Source organism: Pteropus vampyrus, unplaced genomic scaffold (genome assembly GCF_000151845.1).
Source record: "Pteropus vampyrus isolate Shadow unplaced genomic scaffold, Pvam_2.0 Scaffold12, whole genome shotgun sequence".
Taxonomy (NCBI): domain Eukaryota; kingdom Metazoa; phylum Chordata; class Mammalia; order Chiroptera; family Pteropodidae; genus Pteropus; species Pteropus vampyrus.
In genome coordinates, this window is record NW_011888793.1 from 5,370,713 (window position 1) to 5,382,860 (window position 12,148).

The following is a 12,148-nucleotide window of genomic DNA, read 5'->3' on the forward strand; positions in this document are numbered from 1 at the left end:
TGGGTAAAAAATATTTCCTTACCACAGTTAGGAGGAGATTCACTCCAAATTATATAAGGGTTATGAGAACAGTATGTCTCTAGCAAATGGTTATTTGGCAACCAAACAAATGTGACATTAGATTATGGGGCTGGAATAAATCCATGTATCTCTCTCTGATTTTAAATAGAAGGAAGTGATATAAAAAGATAAATCCAAAATATGATTTTTTGCATAACTTGAAGGAAGCAAAATCACTTTACATAACTGGCAGAAGTAGAGAAATTATTTTTATTAATACTTACATAAAAGATTGACATATATACCTGGAGTTTTTAGTTTCTACCTCTCTTAACTTCAGTTTTTCAGAATAGACTACCACCAAGTGTCCAAGTAAACGTCAAGCAGATAACCTGCTTACCTATAACTCTTCAACGGCTGAATTTTATAAGGTTGCAGGCAATTTTCAAATTCAAGTAGGAGTGTCAGAAGCATAACCAGCAAGACTGTGCTTCTCAAATGGAATAACACATATTATTATAAAATCTGTTCCCTTCTAAAGGCTTTTTAAAAATATAGAAATTCAGGGATCTTGAAAGCAATCTAATATATTTATCATCCAATCCATTCTCTGGATTATGCTGTTATAAATGGATTCTTATATTGAATCTAAATATATATAATCCCTCTTACTCCTACCTTTTTCTCTTAGCCATACAACAGAGAATCAAAATTGCCATCATAGAACTTGGTTGGTTTTGTTCAACCTGGTATCCCCAGAGCCTAAAACCTGGCACATGAGAGACACTCAATATATATTTGAAGAATGAATAATAGCTACCATTTATTGAAGGCTTACTATGTGTCAAGCAGTATGCTAAGAAATTTTTACATAACTTGAATGAAGTAAAATCACTTTATATAACTGGCAGAAATTATTTTTATTAATACTTATATAAAGGATCGATCTGTATACCTGGAGTTTTTAGTTTCTACCTCTCTTAGCTTCAGTTATGAGAAGAACTTACATCACCTTAGGCAAGAGTGCTGGCAGCGAAGTGGGTGAGTATCAGAGGTATGTGGGAGCAAACAGTTGGTAATTAGGGTGGGGGGAAAGAAGCATAAGGAAAAATTTAAATGTAACTCCTAGATCTCCAGCTTTGCATAGACTGAGGAGATAAGATTACTTTGGAAGAGGACCAAGTTTATGAGGAAATGAATATAATTTGAACTCAAACATGTAAGACATCCAATGGAAATGCCGAGGAGGTAGTTGATGAGCTGAATGAGTTCTGGAAGCAACTATTGGCAGGTCAGAGGGCTATAAGAGAGATGCATATTTGGGAGTCTAAAGTGTGTAACTAGTAATCAGAATCCTGGAACAATGCTTCTAGATCTTATCAGGAGGAAATAAAGGTTTACCAGCACTTGACCAACTCACTGGTTTATAGTTAAGATAAAAGGCAAGAAGCATAGAAAAGGTAGATGCCAGGAAGACAAGAGGAATAGAGGAGCACCAGTGTTCACTCTTTCCTCCATTAAATCTTCTTTGCTCTTTTTGTTTTCCTTCACCCTAAAATCTAATATCATAAGGTACAGTCGTTTGCTGAAAATTGGAGGTGGGGGGAGGGGAGAAGGGAGGCACAGGGAGCAGAGATTTGAAGTTATAGCATAAAATAAGTATGGCACATGACATAATTCCGAACAATCAGATATTTTATAAGATAGGGAAATGAAGAAGAGGGAGGCAAAAAGGACACCAAATCCATCCACATCCAGATGCTAAAGGGTGTGGAGTCAGAAAGAATTGACTCCATTTGAAAGGAAAGCCAGAGAAGTGGTGTCCTCAGAAAAGAGGGAAGTTTCACTTAGGTCTAGGAGATACGAGAAATGTTCAAAAGGCATCGTATATATTATATATAATACATGTAATATGTGTTATTTATGTATATTGTAGGCTAGCAGTAGAAGCCATAAGAGGCAAATATCCTCATCTTACTGCTATGACAAACTGTATGTATCTACACCTAATGTTTGTAGAGGAGCAATTCAAAATGATTAAAGAGTATTGCATAAAGATTAAGAACATGAATATTAAGTACCTACTAGGTATATACAATATGTTTCTGTTCTTTAATAAGTATATAATCTGAAAGGGGAAAGATGATGTAAACATCTCCGAAGATTAATAAGAGAGATAAACAGCAATCCAATAACAAATATAAGTAGTGGTACTAGCAGTACATATCTAATTGCTTGGTGATACTAGGATAATTCGGTCCTCTTTGATATTGGAAGACTAAGTTCAAATCCTAGATCTGCCATGAACTTATGAGTAAGCTTCAGTTTTTTCATTTGTAAAATGCTGTAACGACCAAAAGAGTTAATATGTGGAAAACGTTTAGCTCAATTCTTGGCGTACCATAAGCACTCAATAAATAGAGGCTTTCCTATTTTTTTATTGTCTTGTAATTTTATTTAATTAAATCACTTATTTAATTAAATCACTTGATTTAATTAAATAAGATGGTATCTCATTGTGGTTTTGATTTGTACTTCCCTAATAACTAGTGATGTTGAGCATCTTTTCTTCTTTTGGCCATCTTTATGTTTTCTTTGGAAAAGTATCTATTGAGGTCCTCTGCTCATTTTTAAATCAGATTGCTTTTGTTGTTGTTGTTGTTGTTATGTGAGTTTATATATTGTGAATATTAGACCCTTATTGGAAGTATCATTTACAAATATCTTCTCCCATTCACTTGGTTGCCTTTTTATCTTGATGATGGTTTCTTTTGCTGTGTAGAAGCTTTTTATCTGATCTAATCATGTTCATTTATTTTTGCTTTGGTTTCCCTTACCTTTGGGGTCAAGCTCACAAAAATACCTCTAAGACCAATGTCCATAAGCTTAGTGCCTATGTTTTCTTCTACATATTTTACTGTTTTTAGGTCTTACATTCAAGCCTTTAATATATTTCAAGTTAATTTTGGGGTATGATATAAGATAGTCTAGTTTCACTCGATTTACTGTTATTAATAACAATAAAATGGAATTCCTAAATAGGTGTAAGCTTTTTAAGCTAAAGTTCATTAAACAAAATTTTTAAATATGGTACAGTGTTCAGAGTGCTATACAAATAGTAGTTCCTAACATTTGCCAACATAAATATTTTCTTAAAAATACTGGTTGAGAAAATACTATAAAGATTATTCTTTCCTATTTCTCATGGAACTCACAGCTTGGTCATGGCATACACGATTTTTTTTTATTAGTTGTTTAATATAGAGTTTTAAAAATATGATTCATATGCCTCTTTCCAGACTAGTTACTTTAAAATTTATGAATTAAAGAACAAACAGATGACAGGGACAATGTATTCATCTTACTCATGTTGGTAGAACCAGAAACATCTTTTATGATCCTCTGTACAGTTAAACGATGGCAACAAATTCGTGTAAATAAAGAACATAAACAGAGTAGCTGAATTTTATGAAGAATCTGTAGATCATTAGTGCATAAATTAAAGAGACTAGTATGTCAATGACAAAATTAGCCATCTGCCATTTTTGTAACTTCTATTCAAAGGAAAGGTAGAGATAGGATATCTATAAACATTCTAATCAAAGGGAATTATAAGTCCAGGGCCTGTAATTGAAAGATTTATGAGTTATTTTTGAGGCTAGAGAGAAACAAAGCCACTTCTAACCTGGAAAAGTAGGCATGCCAATTTTATAACACAGTAACTTCAGGTGTTTATAAGCACTACAACCTCGTTCGCTGAGAGATGCATGCCTGAGAGGATAAGTGGAAAAACATAATATGTCATAGAGAAGAGCAGCATGCCACTCTTAGAAAGCAATCTGTCCCGAAGCATAATGGTGGGGGAAAGGTTACTACCGACCAATCCTTACTACAAATCCTTTCATCTTTCTTCCTTAGCATCACAAATCTCTCTTGGCTCTTCTCTCTGCCTGCCTGCTTTATTCCAATCTTTCAGTCGATTTCTCTTTGTTCACCCATCCCATAAATATAGTCGACATCTTCTCACTCCATGCATTTCCCTAGGCAATTGCACCCATTCTCTTGGCATCAACTACCAACCATTTCCTGATGTCTCCGAAATCTACATCTCTACTTTTAATCTTTCTCATGAGCTCCTGGTTCATTTAATCAGCCATTATCACATATTACTTCACAAATATTTCAAATTCAACATGCCTACAACTGAACTCACTATATTCCCTTCCAAATCTGGTAATATTAATTTTTTCATGTATCCAGTTACTGAAATCAGAAATTGGGGAGACATCTTAGATTCTCTTTTCTTCTTCACATCTCAACTTCTAATCAATCACAAGTTCAGAGAAGGCATAAATCTTCAATGAAAAACTACTTGCAAATATAAACATGAATAAATTCTTCTGTAGTGTCAGGAAACTATTAAGTACACTGGAAAATGTAATTTACTAAAGTAAATTACATTTACATCTTATTCTTATTCTTTTATTCTTTTATTTTACTAAAATAAAAGAATAAGATCAATCAGATTTTGGAATTGAGGAAAACCATTTTTATTACCTTTCCCAGTTGTAGAGATTAATATTAATCTGGATTGCTTGATAAACAAGGCCAGCTTGAAGAAGTACTATTTCAGCCTCCTGTATGTTCCCACTGAACATTAGTATGTGGGCCATTTTTGATTCTTTAGATGGAAGATCTTTCATAGAATTGATGTACTGAACCTTATCAATCTAATAAAAGAAAAAATATTTAAAGTGGATGGTAACAGAGATATAACAAATTATGGCAAGAAACACACACACATATTATTTACTTCACCAATTGCTGCGTAGGCTATTTCTGCAGTAGTCATATCTCGATTAGCAACTGCCATAGCAGCTAGGCAAGCCCACAAGGTTTGCTCCTAAAATGAAATATGAGAATAATTACTTCAACCACTTGGCTGAACTGCCTTAAAATAAACTGATTTAAAAGATAATAAAATAAAAAAGATAATTATATCATATTTTAATTAAAAATAAAAAGTTACTAAGCATAGCGCTGAAAGAACTAATAATTCAATAAATTAATGATGTGGAAATTTCATTGTGGCTACTTTGTTAAAATATATTAAAAACAGAGAACTTCTTTTGAATAAAATTCTTTGAAAATTTTCTAATTATCAAAAATTTATTTTTGAACTTACAGTATACTTTTAAGATAACTTAAGGTTTCAACCCTCCAGTCTGTTTGATGAGCTGTCAAAGAATATAACTTATAGAGAACCTGAGGAATAGTGAGGTTCTTAGATAATGCTACTATAGCAGATTGCCACCAACAACCAGTTGTAAGAAAAAGCATAGAAAAGTCATTCCGCAAAAGTGTATTCTAAAGAATGTTAACCAATGTGCAATAAAAGAGTTCTGTGGTCAAATATATTTGGAAAATGCTGGATTTAACCAGCTGATCTAAAGCAGGGAGTCTTAACCTTAGCTGCACAAATCATGTGAGGAACTTAAAAACTCTGCCCAGGCCTCTACTCGGATTTAAGAAGTTGGAATCTCTGTGGGGGTAGAAGTTGGGAAACTGACTTTCTTAAAAAATTCCACAGAAGTCTTTTATATGTATCAATATTAAGAAACTACTCATTTAAATTATAGTTTCTTCACAGAATAAATCACAAAGCACCTATCCCCCTGTATAGTTCATGTCTTCACTTATAAAAAAAGACATAGTCTCAAATGCATATTTTTCCAGCCCTTATCATTTCTCATCTTGCACAAGATATTGTGTAAATGCACAATATATACACAATATGGATCTGAAATGTAAAGTACCTTAACAAAGCGACAAAGTCTTACAGCATCTTCCCATTTTGAACTGCTTACATATTCATGGAGAATAGCAGGATATGGAGATATGCTGATGTGAACCAGTGAGCCATCAGCTCTTCTTATAGTTACCTGATTTCCAACAAAACTCACAATATGGGGATTTTTACTAAATTCACTGTTGGAGAAAAAGCAAAGTGCAATTTATATCCTGAGCAAAATTTTTCATATATATAAAATTGGAGTTGACCCGACATACATAGAAGTCTCCAGCCTCCAAAATGTACCTCCAAAAAAGTTAATTCCAGGGAAACTGTATATATTCAAATAAATATTTGACTCTAACTTGCTATATACACTTGGAGCAAAACATATAGTTCAACATGGCAAAATTGTTACATATGTGAAAGCTATTCCTAAAAAGCATTTGAAACTACCTTTTTTTCCTCGGTCTTAACACACAAATGATTAAATCACTTAGCATTAGCTTTTAAAAGTATTACAGTATAAATCATTAAAGATTAAGCTGATTGCAAGATTTTCTCATAAAAAGAGGTAAACTTTAAGACATACACTTCTCTCTTTATTAAATACTTTTTAAATGATGCCTCTCTGGTTTTGGTAAGGTTGTGAAACTTGAATATTAAAAATAAACTCAAAATAGATTTGCAAGTTATGCTAAGGTTTAGAGTTGAGAAACCTTTGTATTCCTTTTTTTTTGTCAAAAGTGAGAGATCTCCCTGCTTTCTTAGAGAATTTAGAAATATAAATGCATCTGATTTTCTGAAGAATATAAATATTAAAAAAAATTTTCAGTAATTTCATATATTTTTATATCTTTAATATTAATTTAAAAATTCAATTCTAGATTGAATTCGGTTTTAGAACACATACATTCCTGAAAGTCAGTGATATTCTGGGACAGAGATGTTGATATACAACTGTTGTTTACCACTGAAAAATCTTAGGGGTGCCTATATTAAAATCACAAAACCACCTTAAAAAAAAACTGAGTTACCATTAAAAAACATAAAGCTTGAAAATATATTCATATAAGGAAAATTATATTCATATAAGGAATAAATAAGTAAATAAATATAATTATATTATACAACACTTTCAACTTGGTTCCATAACTTGTCTTACTAATAAGCTAGCTTTAGATGAACAAATTATTTAGTTGACTGAGTAAAGTAAAAGATATCTTGCAAGATTGAAATTAAAGGCAAAGACATATTAGAGTTTTATTTACCACAATAAACAATTCTTTGCAGTAAAATATTACCTTGCATCCTTTTCATATAATGTTTTAGGCAAAATGTCTCTGTCCACATAAACTGTATTGGGGTAATACCACACTGTAAATCGAGTATCTTGAAGTCCACACAGGATATTGCATGTATCACTCCAGGCCAAAGTATGTGCCATTGTTCCTAATTTTTAAAAGAATGTTAATATACCATTAGTTCCACTATATAATAAGTATAAAAAATATATCTTTAAAATCAGCTGACGCACAAGACTCTATCTAATTTCTGGTAGGAATGACTCTATTTTCTGATCATATAATGGTGAAAACCTGTACAAAAATTCACATAAGAATTTATGGAAATATTTGAATATCCTACATAGAATCGTTATATTTTTAATTTGCAAGTCTTTCTTCAGTGCCAATTTAGTTGTGGCAGCTAAAGACTTGCTATTAAAATAGAGTTAAGTAGCTAATAAATGTTATGAGATCAAAGCATTATTCATAGATTTATTCAAGCAAGTAAGCTATTTAGTATTAATATATGACAGAGAGTAGATCTAAGAAAATTGGAAGTAATTAAAAATTTAAATGTATTACAATTATTTTACCAAGTTTGATAATTTGTTCTTCCTTCCCAAATCGTTTCACTGAAGTGATATAGAGATCTCTATTTTTATCAATGAAAGCAATTTTTCTATCATTGGTAAGTCCTTTTTGGTCCAGAGCAATTTCCAAAATTTCATTCTAAAATTTAAAAAAGTGAAAATACTGGATTAGTATTAGTGCTTAACATCAGATCATTTAAATTATTTAATTAAAGAATATTTGTTTAAAGATCAAGTAAATATCACTTTCCTAGTTACAGTGATAAATGTCCCTATTAAATAGTCTTAAACTGCTAATACACTAATAACTCAAAAGCTATACTAACATGTACTCTTTTGTTTGTTTATCAGGAAGATGCTCCTTAAAATACTACAAAATAATGTATATTTTGAAACTCTATAAGCTAGGAAACACTTCCATCTTTATAGTCAGGGTGAAAGAGCAAGGCAAGTCTGGGTATCACATGAGAGGTCTACTTTGATTAAACTCCTCCTACCAAAATTTATTCTAAGTAGATTGCCTATATTTTAAACATTTGTAAGAACTTATTTGTGGAAACATGTTTTTAAGAGCCTTACATTGTTTAAATTCTTTCATATTCATTTCTCGCGAAACAGGAAACAATCTTCTGATGTAGGAATTATACTTACTTTGCAGATGAGAAGACTGAGATCCATAGCCATTAAATGATTTTGCTCAGAAAAAGTTGGTAACAAGTATATCTAGAATTTATAACCTAGACTTCTGACTGCTCAATTAGTGATCTGTCTACAAAAGTAAAGTATTTCCGGTATATTGTATTAATCCGTTACCAGCTAGTGAAATGAATTTTCTTATAATTTGGAAGTAGTTTGGTATGGATTTATTTAAATTCAATCCAAGGGGCATTTGCTTACTACTTACTATGTCTGAAGACTTGCTAGGATCTGTGAATTCAACAAGAATCATGACCACAAACAATTATTGTATCTAAGCATACTACCATAATATCCTTAAAAAACGAAACAAAACACATTATACTCTTATCCAAGTTGATAGATCAGGATAAACCATATACTAGTTCATAATACTTTTTAAAAAAAAATCTTCTCTTCTTTGGAAGTACCATCAACTGTATTTTAAGGAAGAAAAGAATTTTGTTTCATGTATATCAAGGTATGCATGAAATATAATTCTATGCATTTCTGAAATGGAAACCTTTCATAGAAACTGATCTTTACAATAAAGAATTATTTATCATCCCATCGAAAGTACCTAGTATATTTTTTAAAAACTGTTTAAACAGATATGATTCTCCTTTCTAAGAAATTCAAAGATTGACAATAATAATAATGCCTCTGCACATAGTGGGGGGAGTGTTTTGCCCCTCTCATTCTCTCTTCATTCAGCAGGGCTTCCCCATTTTCCTCTTGTCCAGTTCTACTACGTCCACGTTTGTTCTGTTCCTCCTGGGTCACTCTTTGCAAACGAGACATGAATTTTGTCTTTGAAACGAGGTTCACCTGAACTTTCTCCTTTGCCTTACACTAATATTCATTTAATAAAAAACGTGACTTCTAGCTTTGGCTCTGTTATTTATTTGGGAAGATCTTAGGTTTTTAGTTTCTTCATATACTAGAAAATAAAATATTTTGAGTGACTTTCTGGAGAAGGTCAAATTTTAAAATCCTTTGCATTATACACAAGGCAAAGAGATAAAAATTTCCTGTGCAATGAATGAAGTGTGAGGTGAAGAAGTCATCTCCATTCTTATAATAATGAAATTATAACTTTCTTATACTTAGGAACTATTCTAGAAGAAGAATGAGTACATTAAAAAGAAATGTTTATTAAACCTTACTAAATGACTCTCATTTCAACGCTAATAAAAAATGACTATCTTCAAAAGCTGAGAAATTTACTCTATTTATATGGGCTTAATTCTACTGAAAAGGAAAAATTCTGCTTAGATAGTGTTGATTTAAAATAATTATAATGGAGAGGTTGTGGGGAAACAGACACCTCATGTATTACTAGTGAGAACATAAATCAATTCGATCTCTTTGTAAGATAACTTGACAATACTTACTAAAACTACAAATGCTCATGTCCTTTCACTCAGCAATAACATTTCAAGAATTTATCCCACAGACACACTAACACTTGGGCAAGAACATATATGTACAAGATAAGTCATCTTAGTAATACTGCAAAGCAAAAGACCGGAAACAAATGTCCATCTTTTGGGCATAGTTTCAATAAATACATCCATAACATGTTATACTTTGTGATGGGAGGAATTAGAAAAGCACTTTATGTGTTGATATGGAAAGATTTCCAGAAATAGTGTTGTGTGAGAAAAGCAAGGTACAGTTATATTTTACAGTTTTACAAAAGAGAGAGAAAAGAACATACATCAGTTTTGTTTGTATATGCACTAAAAATCTCTGGAAGGATATACAGGAGATTAATCATTGTAGTTACTCATTTGGTGGAAAGCAACTGTGACAATGAGGAATGAGTGTAGTACAGAGGATTTTTCACTGTATAATTTTTTATGCTTTTTGATCTCTGAACTATATGAATGTATTTGTTATTCAAATTTAAAACTAATAATTACAAAGAGACAAAAATAATATATGAAGTAACATTCACTAGCAGCACTGAATAATAAAATTAAAAGCACCTTTAGATCCTAACATACCACTTATTAGAAAGGTTACTCAATAAAATATGCTCCTTCGTTTATTTTAAGATAAAATATCAGGAACGAATAAACAATTCACAATTCAGGGTCTTTTTGTACTTCTTTAGAAGTTTTCCAATTTAACTATAGTCTTAAAACCTAAAGAAAATACTGGTGAAGGACAGTTCAATGAGAAAACTGCAAGCTGTTTAGATATATAAACACGTTTTTATTTACTGACAGATGCTAAAAGTTAATCGAGATAGAGAATTTTATTGAAAAGCAGTAAAGAGCCTGGACAATAGATATATCAGCCAGATCTTTCTATTCAGTTAATTTGCACATATAGCTTCCTATTACAGAGTTTACTAATGCTTAGTCTCTAACTGTGATATTTTTAAGCAAAATATTCTGTAGAATGCATGCTGATTTTAAATATAAAACTAACTTCTGTTTTCCTCCTTAAAATAAAAATATTAATTTTAAAAAGAAAGTAAATAAATAGTGACTATTTACATCAGAAATAGCTAATGTCCCTTACCTTATGAGAAAGAAGCTTCCCATCGCCTAATGGTTTTCCAGTTGATGCCTCAAAGAGGAAGATTACTTGAAAAAAAAGTGGAACATTAGTTATTATATTAGAATTTTTATTGGTCAATTTCAATGGAATTATCATAATCCTCATGAGAAATTATTTAACTCTGTGGCCCACAGAGTATCCATCAGCACAGAACGGCAGCATCGAATTCTATTTATTAATGGGGTCATATTTCTTATGAAAAATGTGGGACTGAACACTTCTTCCTAAAACATACATTCCCTAATTAGAATTGTTATTAATGGTATGGCATCAATACTCCATAGGAGCAACAATGGCAAGTCCAAATCTGGTCGTAATCTATAACTTTGATAACTCTGATATAGACCAATATAACATCACAGTCATATTTCACAAAGGAAAATGTGTCAAGTAATACCAGGCAACGTGTTATGCATTGGTTTCCTGTGGTCAGTATACCATTGTGGTATATAAAATTTGTCTGGCCTTTGTCCTGGGCTCCTGGCAGAGAGCTTGAACAACTCTTGGAACTTGCTGGGTGATAGGAGTGTCTTTGTTATATAGGGATGCTCTTGGTGGAACAAATGCTGTCTCTGCTCTCCCCCACTCCCTTTCTGTTTTACCAAAGCCTTATAATTTCAGACATGACACTAGTACTGGCAGCCATTCTTTTCTCTTTTTAAAAAGATTGTTAGGGGGAAAAAAGACTGTTGGTCTTTAATTCTAGAACTACTCCAGCCCAGAATTCATCCCAAATGGACTGATTTTATATGACTGAACATACACACAGAACTACAAAAATTAAAAAAAAAAAAAAAAAATCAGAAATGGAATGAAAAACCAGAATAGTCTGAAAAAAATTGGACATTTATAAAGATTGAAAAAAATGCTAAAATATGTATAACATGATATTTAAATTCCAGGGGATCATACTTTTAGTATATTGATTATTAGCTTTTAGTAAATCTCAGGATATTAAGTTTGAGGTCACTGATTATATTCAGAGAGAAAATCATGTCATAACAATAAGTTATCTTCTAACATTGCCAACTGTCCTAAGAAGCAAAAAAGAAATATATGTAACAGAATTTTTAATTAAGAATAGAAACACAATTGAAAAATTTTGGCTTCCATTTAAAAAAATGCTTTGGACTTGGCTAGTCCAATTATTTTTATAGTTGTACAAACTAATAATTTTTTTAAAAAAATTAAAAGCCTTCCATCCTTTTGCTGACTGCACATATTATAACTGGCTG

General features: G+C 31.7%; 1 protein-coding gene across 5 annotated transcripts in view; it reads right to left on the minus strand.

Moving 5' to 3' along the window:
- The window catches only part of IFT80 (intraflagellar transport 80), a 98,504-nt gene that overhangs the window by 11,208 nt on the left and 75,148 nt on the right, over nt 1-12,148 (minus strand). For all 5 annotated transcript variants that reach the window (XM_011379684.2, XM_023524517.1, XM_011379692.2 and 2 more), the window contains 5 exons: nt 7,671-7,806; nt 7,096-7,243; nt 5,817-5,988; nt 4,814-4,903; nt 4,558-4,730 (listed from right to left, as the gene is read on the minus strand). In XM_011379684.2, coding sequence (XP_011377986.1) covers nt 4,558-4,730; nt 4,814-4,903; nt 5,817-5,988; nt 7,096-7,243; nt 7,671-7,806 — 719 coding nt within the window. The remainder of the gene's footprint in view (nt 1-4,557; nt 4,731-4,813; nt 4,904-5,816; nt 5,989-7,095; nt 7,244-7,670; nt 7,807-12,148) is intronic.